Consider the following 22,414-nt stretch of genomic DNA (forward strand, 5'->3'; position numbering starts at 1 on the left):
AAGACCTTGGTTTCATTTCCTTTAGTTCTAAGAGTTTTATAATTTCAGGTCTATAATCCACCTCAAGTTAATTTTTTTAAGTGGCATAAGACAGGGATCCAATTTCATTCTTTTGCAAGTGATTGTCCAGTTTTCTCAGTACCATTTATTAAAAAGATTATCCTTTTCCATTGAGTATTCTTGCCTCCCTTGCCAAATATTAGTTGACCATGTATGCAAGGGTTTATTTCCGGGCTGTCAATTCTGTTCTATAGGTCTGTCTGTTTTTAGGACAGTACCATAATGTTTTGATTACTATTGCTTTGTAATATAATTTGAAATCAGGAAGTGTGATGCCCCCAGCTTTGCTTTTCTTTCTCAAGATTGCTTTGGCTATTCAGGATCTTTCATGGTTCCATATCAACTTTAGAATTTTTCTTTTAATTTCTGTGAAAAATGCCATTGAAATTTTGATAGGGATTGTATTGAATGTATAGATGGTTTGGGGTACTATGGATATTTTGACAATATTAATTCTTCTAATCTTTGAACATAGGATATCTTTCCATTTATTTGTGTCTTCTTCAATTTCTTTCATCCAAGTCTTAATACCTTAGGTGCACAGATCTTTCACCTCTTTGGTTACATTTGTTTCTAAGTATTTATTGTTTTTGAAACTATTATAAATGGGATTGTTTTCTTTATTTCCTTTTCAGATATTTTGTTGTTTGTAGATATCAGCATTAAAAGCACAACTGATTTCTGTATGTTGACTTTGTGTATTGTCATTTTACTGAATTTGTTCATTAGTTCTAACAGTTTCTTTGATAGCATCTTTGGGATTTTCTCTATATGATTATATGAATTGCAAACAAAGACAACTTTACTTTTTCCTTTCCTATTTGGATGCCTTTTGTTTTTTTTTCTTGCCTAATTGTTCTGTACTATATTGAATAAGAGTGGTAAGAGTGAGCAGACTTGTCTTGTTCCTGATCTTAGAGGAAAAGCTTTCAACTATTCACTGTTGAATATGATGTTAGCTGTGGGCTTGTCATATTTGGCCTGTATTATATTGGTATGTTCCTTTTATACACAATTTGTTGAGAATTTCTATCATGAAAGTTTTTTTTGGTCAAATGTTTTTTCAATTGAGATGATCGTATGATTTTTATTCTTCATTTTGTTAATGTTGTATATCACATTTATTGATTCGGGTAGGTTGAACCATCCTTGTACCCCAGGGGTAAATTCCACTTGATCATGGTATATGATTCTTTTAAAGAGCTGTTGAATTTGGTTTGCCAGTATACTAGCAAACCAAATTTTTGCATTTATATGTATCAGGGATATTGACCTATAGTTTTCTTGTAGTGTCCTCATCTAGCTTTGGTATCAGGGTAATGCTGGCTTCATAAAATTAGATTGAGAATGTTCCCTGCTCTTCAATTTTCTGGAAGAGCGTGAGAAGGACGCTCTTAAATTCTTCCTTAAATTTTTAGTATATCTCACTAGTGAAGCTATCTGATCCTAGGTATTTCTTTGTTGGGAGGTGTTTGATTATGGATTCAATCTCCGTACTCATTATTGGTCTGTTCAGACTTTCTTCTTCATAATTCAATCTTAGTAAGTTGTATGTTGCTAGAAATTTATCCATTTCTTCTATGTTATTCAATTTATTTTATTTCTTCCTTTTTAAATAATAACTTTACAAAATTTAGAATAGTTTTAGATTTACCAAAAAGTCCTAATGGTGATAGGGGATTCCTATATATCCCATGCCCAGTTTTCCCTATTGTGAACATCTTAAAATACTGTGGTACATTAGTCACAGCTAAGGAACCGATATTGGTACATTATTACTAACTAAACTACATATTTTATTAGAATTTTACTAGTTACTTTCTTATTATATCTGGGGTACATTTTATCAATATGACTTTGAACTGATGATTTAAGCCTTGATTACTTGGCCAATGTACTGTTTACTGTTTGCTAGATTTCTCCACTATAAAGTTACTTGTGTTCCCTTTCATACTCTATGCTTTGGAAGCATGTCACTAAGTACAGCCCACACTTAAACCCCTCCTCCTTTCTGGAGATACGTACTGAAATATTTAGAGGTGAAATGGCATGATATCAAAGGCTTATTTTAAAATATTTTAGCAAAGAAAAAGAAAGCATGGGAAGGGAAGATAGATAAAAATAACTATAATGGCATGCTGGTGATTATAAAAGCTGATGATGTATTATATCTACTAGAAGATGAAGAACGTTAAGCAACTTGTCAGGGTCTCCATCACTGTGAGATCACCAACAATATCTGTAAATGTCTAGAATGTCTGTCTAACCAGCTTTAGGATCCTTTTTATTGTCTTCATAATTGGACTTTGTTCCTTAATTCCTTCACCCTTCTCAGCTCTTCTGATATTTGTACATTTAACTTAAGTTTCATTATGTTTATTTGACATTGGATTTTGTCTCTTGTAGATATTGAGTGACTATTTATGTTCCCCCAAAATTTATATGTTGAAATCCTAACCTCCAAGGTGATAGTATTTGGAGGTGGGGCTTTTGGGAGGTGATTAGGTCATGAGGGCAGAGCTCTCATGGTTATGATTAGTGCCCTTATAAAGGAGACACCAGAGAGCGAGCTTGTCCTTTCCGCCATTTGAGGACACAGTGAGAAGGTGGCCATCCGTGAGGAAGCAGGCCTTCAGCAGACACTAAATCTGCCAACACCTTGATCTCGGACTTCTCAGTCTCTAAAACTGTGAGAAATGAATTTCTGTGATTTATAAGCCAGCCAGGCTATGACATTTTGTTACAGCAGCCCAGACTAAGATACTTGCACAGCTATAATCAACTCCCATTATTCCTTTGGTCTAACCAAGTAAAGGCCTTGCCCATCAAAGATGCTCGATAAACACTGCTGTTAATTTCATATCTTTTATAAACTGATAACAGGTTTATATTGCTAAGTTTCATAATTAAACATATTTGTCATTTCAAAAAAAAAAAAAAAAAAAAAAAAAAAAAAAAAAAACATTTGAGAATGAGAAAAAAAAATCACCTGGGACACTGCTTGTTTAAAAGTGTAGATTCCTGAGCCCTGCTCCCCCAATATTCTGGGAATAGACATGTTAATTAAGCCCTACCCCCTCTTTTTATTAATAATATATGTGCCCCGTGGACCACTCTTTTTGAAACACTGCCTAAAGTATAAAAGCAGAGACCATCTCCATGGTCTCTGTATTCAATGTATTCAATACATCCCTGTATTCAATGTATGCTTTTGATGAATAGACATATCAATGAGTGAATGAATCTACACTTTTTTTGAATGAATAGAAAGGGGGCTCTATAACTGATTTTATCAGCTTTTGACAGAGCCACAGTGTGGGACTCATGGTTTGTTCTCAGAATCAACTAGTCATGCAAAATCATAACAAATATAAAAATGTTGACACTTAGAGGGCTCAAAAGACTTGTCCAAAATTTCCTGGCTTCAGTGATTAGTTCTGTCCACCTTTACCAGCTTCTTCCCTATACTGATTTATTGATTACTTTTATAAGCACCACTTTATTGCAGGCATTATGCTAGGCACTAGAGAAATGGAGATAAACAAGGAAAGTTCCTTCTGTTTCACAGCACCATGGTGGAAAAGAAAAGCAACAATATAGTACGCCTATATTAATTGCTATAAGAGAGATGACACGGTTTTCCAGAGTAGAGCTCACAAGTCATCCATGTATTTACATGAAGAGAATGTGTTAAATCTGAGGTTTAGTCTCTGCCTTCTTTGGCCAAGTGATCCAAAGATCTCCCCATTTCACATTTGGTTGCTTGGTTTCTCTAGTTTAAAGAACCCACTCAGGCAATCTTCCTGGCTTCCCTTTTGGCCCTTCATCCTACAGCGTAGCCAGTATCAAGCATGGCAAACCCACTCATTTAGCTTGGAGCTCTCAGGCAGCCCACATGTTAAGGGAAATACAATTTGTTGTGTATTTTAGTTTCCTTAAGATAAAAAGCACAACACAAATGGATAGTATCTGGGGTGCAATGTGGTATAGTAAAAGGGAATAATGGATCAGGAAGCAAATAACAGTAAACACAGCCTTGCTTGCTTTTTTCCCCCCAGTACGAAGCCTTGAGTTCCCAAAGCCCTTTCCCGTGCTAACTGTGATATTGAGCGAGTTACATAGTATCTCTGGACCTTGGTTTTCTTATCTGTAAAATGAAAGGGTTGAACTTGCTTATCTCTAAGTTTCCTTCCACCTTTAAGAGTCTGGTAAAAACTTTTATCTACCCTATGACTTCATGTAAAGATCCAGCTGGGCTACTCTTCCCCTCTGCTAGGTCTGAGCTAACCCGTGGGGTCATACTATTCAAGTATATGGACAGGAAATAAAAATCTGAAAATTATTTTGTGTATGGTAGGATAAGGGGAGCTTAGAATCTAAAATTAAATAAGATACAGTTCTATAGAAAACTTAAATGGGAAAAGTGGAAATTGAGATAGCCTGCAAGTAGCAAAGCACCATAGGCTTTTGACGTGGCCTGGACAGGCGCTGGTGGTCAGAATAGACGTCCTTTTGTCATTCCTATTACAGTGTGTTTGGTCATTGACCAGATATGTATGGAATGCTTACTGTTGCAATACACTAGGTTAGGTCCTAAAAATATTGAGGGAAAAGAAAGCTGAAAACTCCATCATTTGGCTCGAATATAATCAAGCTTAAAACCACTTTCGGATTTAAGAAGATCAAACAACTTCCAAAAAAATTATAAATAATTAAACTTTTATAATAAATATTGAAGGATTACAGCTGCATATTAAAATTTCTATACATATTTGTTGTTAGGAATTTCTCAAAGAATGAAAACAGAAAATGCTGTTACGAAAGGGCTTGCCAAATTTTTAGTAAAAATAGTTTTCCATATTTGGGGAAAGTGTAATACTGGTACTTTAGATAAAGTGTTGTGTTTGTCTTTGGGCTTAAATGGTGCTAGATAATTGGGAAAATTGCTCTGAACCCATTTAATACAAAAGAGATGTAGTCGCTTATCTCTCTCTCTCTCTCTCTCTCTCTCTCTGTCTCTCTGTCTCTCTATCTAAAACAAGAAATGAGAACTATAAGACAACTGTATTATTTTTCTTTTTCTATTTTGGTATTTGATCTCAGGTTTTTCAACTCCAGAGACCATGCTCTTCACTTCAGATCATACTGTATGGAACACAGAGGATTGAATTTTATGCTCCGAAACACTTTGAAGTCCAGCATGGAATGGGAAGGAACAAAGGGTAAGAGGGAACGTAAATTGGAAGAGAATGAAGAATGCTACTATTGGACAGAAATGAAGCCTCTTTGAGGTTGAAAACAGCGGTAATGTTAGCAAAGGCTAGAAGGAAGCTAGAAGGATAGGGTATATAATTAGACAATGGGAAATTAGAGTTTTATTTTCTAAGGCAGAGATATTTAAGATGGTAATACATTTCTGGTTGGGTCCCTGGGAGTAAGTTTAAGTGCAGTGAGAGACAAAGGTCATTCTAGTGAATAAGGTCCAAGAATTGTGAGTTATGTATTCAAATAAATCTATGACATGAATACTGAACTCGTCTAATGTGGTCTGAGAATATGGTGTCTGTGATTGCTGCCTTCTAAAAATTATCAAATTTTACCTTGTGGCCTTGTCAAATCTGTCAATTTCCTATGGCAGATTTGAAAAGGATATGTATTCTTAGTTTACAGCAGTTATTTTGATTTGCTTTTACCCACTGAGAGCCTCTGTCATTTAATAATGGAATTTACATATTTGCACTTATTCTGATATGTTTGTGTTTCTGCTTGCTACATTATTCTTTGGTTGCAAGTAAAAGCCAAAGCCAACTCTGGTTAATGTGCACAAAGGCAAAGATACTGAGGACAGAGAATCGATAATAAGGCTAGAAGGATGTGGTAGGCTTCAGTTTCCAAAACTACTGCAACAGTATCTTCCATCCACACGTTCTTCTTTAATGTGACTTAGATACTCCCCCCATCGAAAGGTGGGCTGTGTGTATCTTCCTCTTGCATCTGTGTATATTTGTGACAGTGGTGGCATTGAAGTCACATGACTTCTGAGGCTAGGTCAGAAAAGGTGATACAGCTTCTGTCTGGTTCTCACGGGATGCTTGTTCTTGGAACTCAGCCACTATTCCCTGAAGAACCTCAGCAACCTACGAGGAGACCAACCTGGAGAGGACCCAAAGTTCCCAGCCATCAGCCTGGGCTCATCACTCAGTGAATAGCCCAGCACCAAACTTCCTAGGTGCACGTGTGAGTCATTTCAGAAGTGGGTCCTCCAGCCTCAGCTGATGTTATGTAGCACAAATGAGCAGCAACCCCAGCAAACCCTGCCCGTATTACAGATCTGTGAAGTAAAAAAATGTTGTTTTACTCACTGAGTTTTCAGGTGGTTTGTTACACAACAACGGATGATTAGCACAGAGGACCAAGCTTGGAAATGAACAGGAAACAAGGCAGCTTCTGAGAAGCAGGAAGGAGAAATGGACTTTAGTAAATACCTTATGGGTAGGGTACCACCATAACCGCTAACCATTTTGTCTTGTTACTGTTCTTCGTAAGTTCCAGGTTGTTGTGAAGGGGCCTTCTATTGTTTTGCTTTTGGATACCTACTCACTTTTTGGCTACCAGTGGGCAGAAAAACCTGAGTAAAAGCCCCAAAAATCTGTAACTAAGGAAAAAGAGACAATTATTCCAAAGGAAATAACAGGACATCTTATTAGTTTTCTATAACTGCTATGACAACCCCAAACGTAGTGACTTTAAACAACACAAATTTATTATCTTATAGTCCAGAGGTCAGAAGTCAAAAAGGGGTCTCACTGGGCTAAAATCAAAGTGTCAGCCGAGCTGCACTCCTTTCTGGAGACTCCAGGGGAGAATCTGTTTTCTTGCCTCTCTAGCTTCTAGAGGCTGCCTTCATTCCTTCGTTTATTTTCAAAGCCAACAATGTTGCACTTTCTTCCATTTCACCTCTTCCTCTAATTTTGACTCTCTTTTGCTTTTAAGAACACTTGTGATTACATTTTGCCCACCCTACTAATCCAGGATGATCTCCCCAGCTCAAATTCCTTAATCACATGTGTAAAGTCCCTCTTGTCATGTAAGGTAACATATTCTCAGGTTCCTGAGATTGGGGAATGAGGGGGTGGGCAGTAGTCTACCTACCACAGTGTACAAAAGCAGAACCGGTTCTGAGTGGGCCCCACCACTCCAAAAATATGTCCTTTACTCTACACATACTGGTTTATATTTTTTCTTTCTCCATTTTATTGAACCCATCAAATTATTCTTGTTCCATTTTTTTCAATCAAGTAGATTTTAACTTAAACATCCAATTTATATTTGCCTATAAGGTGACTGATATATTTATCATGCATAATCAACTTACATTTTTCTGTCTGTATTTAGAGATAGCATCCATATACATCGTCAAATAAGTCAAAAATCTTAATATGCTTTTTGCTCTCTCTTATGCCTTTTACCCTCATGATAAGATCATTTTAGTTTCAGATTTTCATTATATCTTTTTACTTAATGAGCAATGATAAAGACGTAATTAAAAGTTTTCTTTTCTGTATCAGGAAGTGTTTGGGTTGCCAAAAGCAGGATACCCAACTAAAGGTGGCTTAAAATGAGGAAAACTTATGTCACATACAAAGAAGTTCAGAGATAGGTTGTTCCTGGATTAATTTGGTGTCTCAATGATGTCATTAAGGATCCAAGTGCTTTTCATTCGCTGCTTTCTTTCTCAGGCTCATCGTGACCCAGAAGGAAGATGGCTGCTGTAGCTCCAGCTATTGTATCTGCACATGACCCTGTCTGAAGACAGTGCATTAGTTATCTATTGCTGCATAACAAATCAGCTGGCTTATAACAACAATAACACTTATTATCTATCATGGTTTCTGTGGGGCAGGGATTTGGGAGTAGCTTGGTTGGGTGGTTCTAGCTTAGGATCTCTCATGAGGTTGCAGTTAAAGCCATCAGAGACTGCAGTAGACTAGCTTGACTAGACTGGAGGATCCACTTCAAAGCAGCTCTCTGACATGGCTGGCACGTTGCATGAATGTCCATAGGACACGGTGGCTGGCTTCCCCTAGAGCAGTGGTTCTCAACTGGGGGTGACTTTGCTCTCCAGGGAACATTTGGCATTGTCTGGAGACATTTTTGGTTGTCACAAATGGGCATTTAGTGGGTAGGGACCAAAGATGCTGCTAAACATTGTGTACTGCACAGGACAGTCCCCGACAACCTGAGTTCTCTGGCCCCACGTGCCTACAGGGCTGAGGCTGAGAAACTCTGCTTAGAGCAAAGGAACCAAGAGATCGAAAAATGCCTTTTATTACCCAGTTTGGAAGTCCTTTGTATTCTGTATTAGAGACACCTGCACAAGGTGTGAATACCAGGAGGTGAGGTGGATTGGAAGCCACTGTGGAGGATGGCTACTATGGCCAGGAAGCTTTTCCTGACCCTCTTCTCTTTTCTTCTATTTGCTGCCATCTTCTTCTTTTTTTTTTTCCAAAGTGGAAAACCATTCTTATGGTTTCCCCACCAGACTTCTCGTTACTTTTCTTTAGTCAGTGTTGCATGATAATGCCTGTGTCTAAACCAATCATTTGGAGACAGAATAGAATTCCTACAATGAGTGTAGATCAGTTAACATACACTCTCTTTCTGGGGATGGGGACAGGCCATATTCTTTAAACACCCGAAGGTTAAGTTCTCAGAATCAGAGTTTTGCCAGTAAGGAAGAAAGAGAATGACTTGGAGTGGGTCATGTAGTGAGCTGCCTTTGCTTACCATTCACTGTGTTTTGTGTTGCATGTTTTCTGTTTTGATTCAGTTTTCTTTTTGGTAGAATACATTTTCCAATAATAATTTAAGAGATGATCACCCATTTGAATCCTTATGTATCTGAAAATGTACTCTGTCTTCAATGTTAGTTGAGTAGAGAATTCTAGGTCAAAAACAATCCCAATAGAATACTTTGTTCCATTATCTATTAGGATCCATTTGTTGCTGATGAGAAATAGGTGATCTGCTTAGAATTTCCTTTTTGATCCTTGATGCTCTGAAATTCCATCATGATGTCTACAAGTGTGGTATTTTTCACGTATGCACTGAATAGGAGCTTTTAGCCTGAAGATACAGGAACATTTTAAATAATTTCTTTGAGTATTTCCTTCCATGCGTTCTCTAGATCTCCTGTTAGATGAATGTTGAAACTTCTGGATTTATTCTTTATATTATTTGAATTTTTGCCATTGCCTTATCCTGTCTCCTGCAATCTGGGAGAAAACTGAGTCCAATCTTCTAGCTTATTAATTCACCCTTCAGTCTAGCTTGAGTCAGTATAGCATGGTGATTAAGAGCCTGAGTTCAAATTCTGGTTCAGCCATTTACTCCTGTGTTGCCTTGAGTAAGTTAATTAACCTTTCTATTCTTCAGTTTACTCATCTGTAAAATGAATATACTAATAATATTGTCTATTTTGTAAGTATAAAGATTAAATACGCTAATATGTGAATACTTGGGAGCGTCTGCAATATTACCTATTATTGTTCAATCTTTCTATTCATATAAAAAATTCAATAAATATATTCTTAATTAGTCCTCTAACTGGTTTTCTTTCATAATAATGTGGTTGTTTTATGAATGTAAGGTCCTCTATTATCCCTCTGAGGATAATATATATTCATATATATTATAAAACTTCTTTTTGCGCTATTAAAAATAACTTTGGGTGTTTAATTCATTTGTTGACTGTAGTTAGTGCCTCTCTTTCATAATAATAGGTTTCCACAAATGATTAGTGTTCTGGGTTATCTACTCATCTTACTGTTTGGAAATCTCATTTGCCTATTTGTGATGTGGATTCTAATTCTGAGTGTTTACTTTGCTGAATATGGTGGGAAGCGGGACCGGAGAGGACATGGGCATGCAGATAGTTTACCTTCTGCCTGTGTGTGTATGTGGTCCCATTTCTCTTAGCACTTGGTGATCAGTTTCTTGGGGTGATACCCTGTCTCCTTGGCCTGAGCGCCCATACTCATAGTGGGTGTCAGGGCTGGCGGTGGACACATCCACCTGCTGATTCTCATTACCTTGCTTAATTTTTTTAATTTTGCTTACCACCATCTAAAATAATCTTAGTTATCAATTAGTTATAAGTTTATTATCTGACTCTGTGAAGGAACATCTCCAGGGCCTAGTATTGTGTCTTGCACAGAGTAAATGATCCATACAGTTGTTGAATGAATGAAAGAATGAATGAATGCCATTCTTTAATCGTTCTTCATGATGAAAGTACCTGCTCTTTTTAGCCTTTGCCCCTGAGCTTGAAACTGTCCCAGCTCTCACTCTGGTCACACCCCATACAGTTTTGGTTTGTAGCTCAACTGGCAGTCCAATCCTGCCTGTGTCATATACTCTAGGAAGTTCTCTGAATTGCTGGACAATGGATGCTGCCTTTTTTGTCTTCTGGAACTCTAATTAATTTTTCAAAATATATTTTCTGTTATATTTAGGGATTTGTGGTGACATAAGATGTACAGAGTGTGCTTTTGGAAGCTCCACCAGCAGTGTTACTGATTTCCACAGTGTTTATTTTGGTTGGAGCATGGATTTGACAATAAATAACATTGAACCTAATATAGAGAACATAACCCCCTTTGGAATTTTCTTTTTCATAAATATTTTTAAAACAAAAATATTTCAAATATACAAAAAGATACAGAGAACAATATAATGAATAGCCATTAGTGTAATGATCCAGATTTAGCAATTCCAAGCATTTAGCAATATTTGCTTGAGATATTTAAAAAACTAAATAAATTAGACATCATTGTTGTAGCCTCCTTTGTGCCTTCCCATTCTGTTTTTCTTCTTCCATTCTCACTATCCTGAAGTTAATCTATATCCTTCCTGCCTGTGTCCATGGTTTTTATAGTTAAGACAGATATAAACAGAATATCGTATTGTTCTGCGGGCTTTCAAACTGCACATAAATGATAGCAATTCTTTCAATCTCTCGGATTACATCCAGAAGAAAATCTCACGTTGGTCAAATTTTGAATGACTTTTCTGGCTTTTGTTAACCTCTGTTTTAACAACTACCTAACAGCAGGCCTTAGAATAGAAGCCTGAAGCAGGCCATGATCGCTAACTAGAATTTAATGATATTGCTTTATTTTCCATTATATTTAATGGTTCCCTTATTTTTTTCTTTTTAGCAAGTGTTGCTGGCTTTCCATTTATAGTAGTAACTTATGTTTCCTTTTAAATGTAAAAAAATGTTGATTCAAAGAAAATATTAAGTAAATAACAACAGGACAGGAGGTTTACAAAGCTCTCTACCTGATCTGATCTCTGTTGTCTTCCTCAGCCCAGTTACCACTATTACTCCACCTCTAGCACCAGCTGCTTCGTTTCCTCCTTTTCTTCCCCTACCAGCTGGAGGTGCCTTGACTATTGTACCTCTCCTCTTATGGTATTTCCTGCAGCCAGCACCCCTGCCTCTACCTGACTCTCGTCATCCTCTGGGCTCCTAGGAAGCCCTCTCCCATGTAGTACCCAATGACGGAATATATAGTTTTGTGATCTAACTCTAAATCCAAGGGTAGAATGTAGTGCCAGTATTAACGGCATTCTCATGGCGTGAAACAGCATACTAATGCCGAAAGAAATGATCCATTTCTGATGTTTCAAATAAAATCTGGAGTATAAAATGAAGGTTCTCCATGAAAAAAAGTTTATCTCATTTTAAATATGTGTGGAGTTTTAGCAATAGTTCTGTTCATAGATCTTAATACCTGATCTTAACTTAATTTTTTTTCAACACTTGTCATCTAGATTAAGGATAAAAAGGGCACTTAGAAGGGAAAAATAAGGATAATAATAGGAAATGATAGTTTTCTACGTCATTTCGACATTACTCGGTGGCTTATTAAACCGTTACTTACCACCCCGAGCTGGATGATTTTATTAAAAAATAAGAGATCACTTAGAGCGTTTTGAATATAACACGTTTAAACGTTTGACGTTTTAATGGTGAAAGCTCCTAAACAACTTTGTGGCCATTGAACTGTAATCTTTTTCAAGTTTCATGATGCACAGTGCATATAAACACAATAATAACAAAAACAGCACAGCGCCCTATCGAATGCTGTTTAAAAGCCTTCTAATGTCTGCCGTCCTGACGAACTAACTGCTTGGGCTTCCATTCATTCATTCATTCATTCATTCGTTCATTCATTCAAAAGCCTTATTCTTAAGCTGGTATCTACACGATAAAAAAATCCTCAATGTATTTGGCCAGAAGTAAATTCTTATCTTAACAGAGGTGCAACGGTGATGCTTTCAAAGCTACTGCTGTATTTGAGCAAAAGTTCAATTTTAGCGTTTCTTTCTACGTGTGTATTTAGCATGGGCAAAGCTGGGGGGGTTAGTGGGGGGGCTGGGAAAGCGACTTCACACTCTTGATTACTCTTGAATGTCATGTTTACCACTGTAAATGTTCAGCCTTTAAATGAGAAAACGGGTGGAGTGGAATAGCTCCCTCCCTGGTCGTACATCTCGTATGTTACGTCTGATACGCCAGCCAAACTTTCTCCATCAATCTGGGTAGGTCAGCCGCGGTAACGTTGCCTGAAAGAGAAATGTGGAGTCCTGAGCCGGCGTGCGCTGCCTTACCCAGTGTTGCCTTCGGAGTTACCTGAAGAATTAGAGCTAGTGCACCGAGAGAGCAAGCTTCTCGTTTCTATTCGGTTGTTTCCGCGGGGGAATTGCGGCACCGGCAGGTCCTGCGTGTGGCGGTGCGAAGAGGGAACTCGGACTCCCAGCTTTCCCGCTTCTGGCAAACCTTCCTATCCGAGTGACCCGCCATCCGGGAGCCCGGGGGCAGCTGGCGGACCCCACCTAGCCGCGGGGGGGAAATTGCCGAGGCGCAGCGCAGGGCGCACCGCGCGAGCGCGCGTTCTCCCCCATTCGTTCCGCGGCTGGAGGCGGATCCCTTTCCTTGCACACAAGTCCTTATATGCACCGGTTGCACCAGCCTGCGTTACTCCAGCCCCACAAATAATTAATGGGGGAGGGAGGGCGTCGCTCTTTTCCCCCCCCTGGATTTTTTCAGCGCTACAGCATTTGAACCCTGCCGAGAAACCGCCAGAGGCGATTAAATGGCCATATTGCTGCAGCGCACGAATTGGACACACAATAATGTGTATGTTCAAATAGCCCCTTTGCCCCTACGATAAGGACCGCAGGGTTAAGAAGCAACTCTTCAAAGCCAGCCCTACTCGTCCACAGAAGCCTGGGCGGAAAGGGTGCCCACCCCTCCCCCGTCCACTCTGGTGCAGAGGGAACGGGTCAGGAAGCGCGGCCTCTCCCCAGGCGGAGGCCACGCCTCCTCCGCCTCTCTCTCCCCTTTACTCCTCCCAGGAAGCGATGATAGACAGTTCTGTGTGGTTCTCCACCCCCACCCCCCAGCTGAGTGGAGGAGTTGATGTGTCTCATTATAACAGCCAATGCAGCCGCCATCCACGCACAAGCAAAGAAGCATGTCCCATTTAAATACACCCACGCAGCCCCAGCGCCTTTAGCCGATCGGGGCGCGCAGTCCCCACGCACCGCTGCTCCGCGGTTGGAGATCAGCGCAGGTTGGGCTCCTGGACCGGGCGGACCCAGGCGCAGAGGATCAGGATCGGGCGCAGGGGAGCCGGGGTGGGCGGGGGAGGCTGGGCCCAGGGGCCTCTGGCGCGACACCCGCATGAGGACGCGAGTGAAATAGACCCAGGTGGAATTTCCAAGGGAAAAGCTTCGGGGTGGTTTTGGTCCATTTCTGTGGCGAAGAAGTAGACATGGCGAGCGACTCTCCGGCTCGCAGCCTGGATGAAATCGATCTCTCGGCTCTGAGGGTGAGTAGAACGTTTTCTGGTTTCTTTCTCGCGGTTTGGGTCAGGGTGAATGGGGTCGGTGCGTTGGCTGGGGCTGGTAGGCAGAGGCGGGCGAATGCGACGAGGAGGGAACCTGGATTCTGGTTTGGATGTGGGGGCTGCTGAGGTGCTTTCTCCGAAGCCCCTATAGCCGGGGCTGTAGGGTCCTTGTCCACCGGTTGTGGCCGAAACCCCCAGGAGCGTGTGGAGCTTATGCCAGTTTCATCTTAGACCATTGTAAGCGCATTAAAATGAAAGGCTCGTGTGTGTGTGTGTGTGTGTGTGTGTGTGTGCGCGCACAAGCCCGGGGCAGTCGTCTCGTGCCAAGGCGCGAGACCTGATTCTTTCTGCAAAAAGAATTACAGCGTGAATAAAGGTACTGGCCCCAAACGTTTTGCAGTTACCTGTAAGATGACATATGAGCCTGGTGCTTCCCTCGGCGTGGAACCTGCTTCTCCGAAGGGGCAGCTATTTCTCTGCTGGTCTTGTAGACGGCAACGGCCCCCTTTTCCCCCCTTTCCTGCCTTCCGCGCCCCGACTCCCTCTCAGCGCTCTCTTAATGGCCAGTCTGCCACTCACCTTTATTTATCGTTTAAACTCAGCCCAGCCTGTGCTTTCTGATTTTGTGGCTGTGACATTTCAGTCTTGGGGCGAACTTAAGCCCAGGTGAAAGGGATGTGTTCTCTGCTGTTCCCCAATCAGACCGGAACTCCCGAGTGTGTGTGTGTGTGTGTGTGTGTGTGTGTTTTCCCTGTCTGTGGCCAGTCCTTTGTAGAGCACCTCCCAACCCTCAGCCCCACTGGCTTGCGTTTACCTTCACGTGAATTGCCTCAGACACCGTTTCATTGTATTGACTAAGACATCACTGGTATAGAATCCATTTTGCTGTTGTTTTGAGACCAGAATCCCAGGAATCCCAGTGCAGCCTCGACGCCTCCCCACCCCCAACCCCCAATCTCAACACTCTCCTTCGGGGAAGGGGGCAGAGCTTTCTTGCCATTTTAATTGGATGCTGCCTGCCGGGAAGGGGATGAGGGGTGGGGGTGGCGACAGCAGCAGGGGTCTTAGAAGGAGTAGATTCCAAATTACGACCGGCTTCTTCCACTCCTGAACCAAAAATAAAATTTTAAAAAAGCAACTGTATATACATGAGACATGGAGGGTGGATGAGACCGAATTGATGGTGGCTTTCAAGGCAGGGACATGCAGGAGGGTTGAAGCTTGGAAGTTCACCTTCTCTCCTGAGGCGTACATTGTTAGATTGTACTGCATCTCGGTTGTATACCCGAATCTCCACTACTTCTCTGGATATTGCTTCCTCCTCCACCGTTATTTTCAAGAGCTATCTTTATGGTCAAAGTGTCACTTTTTCTTTAGTGTCATTAATCCTCTTTCCCTATCTAGCCCTCTCTTTTTTCACTTTTCCTCTCCTCTTTAACGGTCGCATCCAAGAGGTGAGGTTTCTGCAAGGCAGTCAAGGGGTTGGGAAGGAACAGAGATGCCATTTGTAACTGGCTTTTTGGATAGCTGGGCAGCAAAAGCTCATTCATGCATCATTACAGTAAGCTGCCTATTTCCCTGCCTTTGAAGTGCCACATGCAGAATCCCATGCCCCCTGGGCAGCTGTGGGTGGGGGTTGGTAACAGGGTGGGTGCTTTGGCTGAGCCTGTCGCTTCCTTTACAGACTGTGTGTGTATTCATTTGCCCTACTTTCTGCACTGGGAGTTGCTGCCAGCCAGTTAATCAGGTGGATGGATGGTCCAGACTTCGGAGTGGGGGAAAGTGGCAAAGGCTGGGGAAGGCATCTGAACAATGGGCGAAACGTGTGATTTCCCTGAGTCAGAATCTCGACGTCGCTCCTGTAATGGAAAGCACTCTGAATTGAAGTTGGGCTTGGTCAGAGGTGTCCCTCATGGTTTTTCTTGGGGAAGGGTTTTTGAGATACTGAGCATAGAGCCTGCAGGGCTTGTGGGCAACCCTGAGCGCTCACCAGCTGGTCTCGAGGCAGTTCACACATGGGAGACCTGCACTCCTGAGATCTATATTTTGAAAAAATATCTTTGCAAGATTCACTGAAATTTGTGAATTGGGCTGAGTGCTCTGCCTCTGTATATCTGCCTGCAGGAGGTATGGAAAGAGGGAGGGAGGGCTAAGGCTAGCCCAGGAGACTGGAGAACAAGCTGCCTGCTGCCTAGAGGACTTAAATGCAGATGTGGAGACAGTTGGAGGGCTGGGGTCGGCCACCAGTCTTGTGGTAGGTGAGGTGTGCTGGCCAGGAGTGGGTCCAAAGACCATATAGGTAATTTTCCCAAATCAGAGGACAGATCATCTGTCTCTGTCTTCCCCAATTAGAAGTGGGCTCATTGAGATGAGAGGTTTCATGTGTTCCTAAACCCTCAGCCTGCCTGCTGAGAACCTTTTGGGAATTCCTGACCCCTGAAATGCAGCCAAGGTCAGTGGCTTCTAGGAGAATTTGCTGCAGCCTTACCAGTCCCTTGCTGTTTCAGTGGCTCTTTAATGTACACAATCAATGCTCTTTTTGTAAACCCTCAGCTCAGTGCATTAAAAGCCGATCCTGTCTGGAGAGGCCTTTATCCTTCTCACTTTGGGGGCTTATTGTTCTCCGCCAGTGATCCCAGACTGGACCTGGTCTAAATTTTCCCCAAATAGCAACAATGCATAATTTAAATCAGAGCAACCAATGACAGCACCGATCATTTAAATTATGCAAGATTTGGATGGTTTTAAAAAGTAAGATAAAACAGGATCTTCTTTGGTTAGGAAAGAGATTATCTGAATCCAGCTTTATTAGTCCTGATTTTTAGAGCTCCAGAGATAAACTAAGTCTTGGGGGAGGGGGATGATTTCATAGGTTTAGAAATGGAAAAGAATTGTAGGACACTTAGCCACTCCTTTCATTTAATACCTGGGAAGCTGAGGCCCAGAGATGTGAAGACTGTTGCCCAAGGTCACACAGCCACCACCCCCACCCCCCTTCCTGGGTTGTTTGGGGGAGAGAATCTGGGTTTCCTGACTCCTCCTTCAATGCTCTTTTTTCTAAGTCACATTGTCTGTGGTTGAATCAGAAATCAATAATACATTTTCTGCCTGAGCACAAAGAATGACAGAGAGGAATAATTTCACCAGGGTCATGGAATTTTATTTCTCGAGAATAAAGAAACTGTTTCATGCAGGTAAGCTCATAGTACATAAAATCATGGAGCTTTAAGGAACCTTTGGAATTAATCTTGTCCAACCCCCCCTTCAGTTCCTCCTCTGCAATAAATGACTATCTAAATCGTCTAGGACAGATGGTTGTCCTGTGTGATAACCTCTCTTCATAACCCATCTCCATCTGAACATGTCTCAGGGGTCATCTAGATATACACATTATTCATTTGTCTCTGCATGTGAGGTTTATAGAGTTCTATGTAGGTTTTGTATAATCTATGTGGATACTTATATATTAGTATTATGGATATGAATTGTCCATGTGGGTATATGAAATGTATATCTACATATATGCTACAGAAAACAATTTGCTCATTCAAACCCAGGGCTTGAGTCACTTTTCCTTCAAGACATTACAGTATTAAAAGAAATGAAATTTGCCACTAGAATGCTTTATTACATATGAGGTGAGATCAGCCCAGAAAGCTTTTTGGAGATTAGCATATATCTGAATCTGAGCACCTTGGCTGTCTTTAGCTTGGCCCAAAGAGCAAGGACATTCAAGGGCAAGATTGGCTGCTGCTGAATTCATACTCTAAGTTTCTGACAGGACTAGCACTCACTTTTCTATTTGAATGGAATTAGATGACCTCTGCTTATCTTTCCCCCTACCCCTCAGTCTCTTCGGGCCTAGTTATTTCTTTCTCCATAGAAACCTAGATGTAAGAATTGGCCTCATCTGGAAGGCGTGCACACATCTTTCCTGCTGCACGCTTCATGCTTGTGTTACTAATGGTGCTTGGCTTTTCTTTCTGCCAGCTCACTAAATGGTGGGCTCCTTTAGGCCAGGCTTGGTCTTGTTCATCTTTGAGTCCGTAGTCCCAGTTTGTTGAATAAATGCATAAATGTATGAATGAGTGAGTGAAAGGAGAGCAAGCACTGGGTTCTATGGTTCTATGTCCGTGTCTTATTATAATGAGTTGTGACTTTGGGGAAGTCATCTAACCATAAATAACTTGAAAATGGGAAGGTTCACAACTGCTTGCCTTCCTCATACACTGGTTTCAAAAATCAAATAAAGTGTTATATTTATAGCAATGCTTTGAAAACCATAAAGCATTATATGAATATGCTATTCCATGATTAAATACAATCTTGTGCGAAACGTGGTGACACCAACATTTGATCCCAATCATCACACCTAATTGACAATGATCCTGAGAAAAAAGACATCAGAAAGTCTTGCATCTTTTTAATAGTCTTTTTTTTTTTTTAAATGTACCAATATGACCTTGTATGTTTCTCTGATGGCCTGGGTTGACCTTTGTCCCACTATCAGCATGGATTACATATAAGGTGAGCACAGCCCAGAAGCTTTTTGGAGATTAGCGTATTTCTAAACCAGTATCAAATATCAACATTATTCATTTAAACCTTCTAATTTTTCTTTTCCTTTTTTTTTTTTTAAAGAAAACCTTTTTCTCATTATTCAACTAAAAACAAATTTGTTATGCTTGTGCCTTTTCAAAGTTTGTGTTTGGGAGGGGTAGGGTAGGAGGAGTGGGCGTCTGAAACCATACTCTGCTAGTCCAGTGTTTACAAGTTTAAAAACGTTTTGGCCAGAGATCTCATGGGGCTTAAAGAAATCTTGAATCATTATTAATTCATTACCCAAGAGGACTTAAATTTGGTGTTAAGTGAGAGTTTAGTAAAGTTGCCGGTATTGATAACAGTTATCTTAAAATGAAAATAGCATAGCAGTTTTTAAATTAGATCCATTTATTGTATTTTAGAGATATTAAACAGGTGTTTTCTTTGCCATGACATTGCATTATAATAAAATAGGGTATAGTGGTAGTTATCAGAACATCAGAGAAGTATGCATAATCATTTTCGGTATTCATTATTAACTGGAGTAATCTTAGTACAAAAGCTAATATAAGTCATGGTTTGCTGTTTGCATAATTATCTACTTAGGAGGTCATGGAATATTTTGTTGATGAAAGAATACACATACTTTTCCTTCATGGAAATATCACATATCCCCCCTTATCTGTAAGGCTCTTTGAAATCTTATAGTTTTGAGTCTTGCTGGTTGGCCCTTTCTTCATTCTGTGTCTCTGCCCTGGAATTTATCTTCTGTGCCCTTCTTGTTCTGTGCCATTCCTTTTTTCAGTGATACTGGTTTTAAAGTCCACCCCGCTTTGAGCGATTGTGATTGAATCATGGCCGCCACGCCCAGCTGAGCACAAGCCATCTCTGAGTCTGTGTTTCTGATAGAATTTGGGATAACTTGTGTCTGAAAGATGCTTTTATGTCAAATTCGTTCTTCCATTTCTGTGGGAGAAGTAGTTGTCTGAGAACAGGACCTGAGCTAGCAGCATGCTAAGAATTCCAAGAAAATCTGGATAATATTTTTTGAATGAAATGTTATTCTGCACATATAAATATAAGGTTCCTAGTGGAGCGAGAGGGAGGACTTAAATAGAAAACGTTGGATGAATTCCGCTTGTAATTTCTTTCATTCTGGTTGGAAGCTTATTTCTCTCTATCTACTTTCTACATGCCCACGCTGTCTCCAGTTGTCTCACGGGGGTGCTTTGAAATTCTCAAAGCACATTTTGTTTCACCTCAATCTTAAAAATCTTTCTCTAACATCTATTGCATGGGTCCCCTTCTCTCCATTCCTCCCAACTACTGCTGCAGTTACTGTCCCCTGGGTAGCACCCATGACAAGACTTGGTTCCTATGTCTCTACCACCGGCCTTCTCCTGACTAGTCTGTCTTGTGCAGCCATGTTAGTCTTCCTAAAACACTCTTCAGTATTCTGTCAAGACCAGCCAAAATTCAGCTGGGCCTCCTACCACAAGCTGCAGTTTTAATGGCCATTCCTTCACTCCTGCTATAGAGAACAACTTCCTTCTCTCTTTAGGGGGTGCCCTACCTTATTCTTTTCTGTCCCTACTACCCTAACACTAAACATTCAAATGCCACCTTTCCCACAAAATTGTCCCTGATTTCTCAAGTAGAAGTTATCCCTTCCACTTGTAAACCCTCTCAGAACTACCTCACACGTCTTTTAGAGCACTCAGAACTTTCTGTCTTGGATTATGTTCACGACTAGACAGTTGGCTTCATGAAAACAATGCGTTTATTTGATTTTCTTAGGAATCCCCACCAGGATGACCTCTGGGGCTCCAAAGCCCAGAAAATGTAAATTGTGAATGGGAGTAAAGACTGCTGAAAATTAAACATTTGTTTAATTTAAGAACAGCCTTTCTTGTCCTCATTATAAAAGCAACTCATGGTCATTGCAGAAAATTTGGAAAATGGAGAAAATGCAAAAAGTATTCAAGATTTCCAGTGATGACCACATATACATTTTGGTATATGGCTTAGTGATTTTTTTTTTTTATGCATAGCTAAGTAGATAGCTTTTAAAAGTTAAGATCAAATCATTATATATTATCTCCAATCTGTTTTTTAAACTTAATAATTAACCTTTTTGCATGCTATTGATGTTTTTGTATGGCATAAATTTTAAACTCTTTATTATGGGGAATTTTAAACTTATGTAAGAGTAGAAATAATACTAGAATGCTCATACATTGTTGGTGGGAATATAAAATGGTACAGCCACTTTGGAAAACAAGTTGGCAATTCCTCAAAATGTTAAATATACTTACCATATGACCCAGCAATTCCACTCCTAGGTATATACCCAAGAGAATTGAAAACATATATCCACACAAAAAACTTGTAAACTAATGTTTGTGGTAACATTATTCATAATAGACAAAAAGTGGCAACAGTCTTAATATCTATCAATTGATGAATGAATAAATGAAATGGAGTATATTGTACAATGGAATATTATTGGCAATAAAAGGAAGTGCCATTAGTGCTATAATATGGATGAACCTATGCTAAGTGAAAGAAGCCAGACACAAAAGGCCACATGTTGTATGATTCCATTTATATGAAATGTCTATAGAGACAGAAAGTAGATTAGTAGCTGAAGCTGGAAGAGAGGGGGAATGGGAAGTGACTGCTAATATCCTAAAATTAGATAGTGGTGATGGTTGCTCAACTCTGTGAATATACTAAAAATTACTTGTACATTTCAAAAAGGTAAATTTTATGGAATGTGAATTAAATCTAGTTAAAACTGTTATTTAAAAAGGTAGACAGAATAGTATAATGAGCCCCCAACTTAACAATTATCCACTTGTGCCCAATCATGTTGTAGCTACACCCCCATCCACTTCCTCCCCCATATTATTTTGAAGCCTCATATTATTTCATTTGTAAATATTTCAGTGTGCATCACTAAAAGATAAACACTCTTAAAAGTACACAACCACAATGCTATTGTCATGCCCCCAAAATTAGTATGTAATGTAAAATTTCTTTAGATATTCCATCAGTGTTCAAATTTCTAATTATGTGTTTTTAATGACTTCTTAGCATTTTAGTGAAGGAATGTATCATAATATATTTAACCAATTCCTATTGAAGCTTTTGGTTATTTCCAACTTTTCAATTCTATAAATAGTGCTTCGGTAAACATCCTTATACACAAGTCTTTGTATATATCTCTGTTTCCTTAGAATTACTTCTTAGAAGTGCAATTTACAATGAAAGTATATGAGTGATGGCTAAGGCTCCTGACACTGTCAAAGTACTTCCCAATTTCCTATGAGGTAAGTGTATATCATTTTCTGATGAACACCTGAGGCTTAGCAAAATCAGTTAATTTACCAAAGGTCACAGAGCTACTAAATGACGACGCTTACGACTGACCTGCCCCAGAGGTACTGCCCATAGTGACTCACTTGGCCAATATTTGACTTACAGACCTTGCAGACCTTGCCATGACATTAAAATTGTCTGATGTATTCTTTTCCTGGGGTTCACAGATTTCCCAGAAGCCTTGTGTTTTGGGCACAAGATCTCTTAGATGAGCATAGTGTTTTATTTCCAGGGTGTTTCTTTGTGATTTTGTTTTTTCAATAACCCAGGTCAGTTTAAAATATGTAGTTGTTCTTTTTCTTACCTAAAAACCTAAAATACAAACCATTTGGGGATTGGTAGTGATTTACTTGTACATTGTGTATAAGGGATGTTTACATTTTAACTGTTATTCTCTTTGGAAAAAGCGTCCTACAAGTGTGTTTGGAAGACATGTGGAGTCAGGCTCAAAGGTTTCCATGTTTTAAGAATTGGAGACCACTGAATTTGTGGATTATCACGGAAGATGGCAA

At 40.1% G+C, this 22,414-nt stretch overlaps 1 protein-coding gene across 6 annotated transcripts in view; it reads left to right on the plus strand.

Annotated features, from left to right (window-relative positions):
- The first annotated feature begins 13,535 nt into the window (after nucleotides 1–13,535).
- The window catches only part of TNIK (TRAF2 and NCK interacting kinase), a 364,845-nt gene continuing 355,966 nt past the window's right edge, over nucleotides 13,536–22,414 (plus strand). For all 6 annotated transcript variants that reach the window (XM_081072831.1, XM_081072832.1, XM_081072833.1 and 3 more), the window contains exon 1: nucleotides 13,536–13,961. In XM_081072831.1, coding sequence (XP_080928957.1) covers nucleotides 13,905–13,961 — 57 coding nt within the window. In that variant the 5' untranslated portion in view covers nucleotides 13,536–13,904. The remainder of the gene's footprint in view (nucleotides 13,962–22,414) is intronic.

The sequence above is a fragment of the Rhinolophus hipposideros genome (assembly GCF_964194185.1).
Source record: "Rhinolophus hipposideros genome assembly, chromosome: 2".
Taxonomy (NCBI): domain Eukaryota; kingdom Metazoa; phylum Chordata; class Mammalia; order Chiroptera; family Rhinolophidae; genus Rhinolophus; species Rhinolophus hipposideros.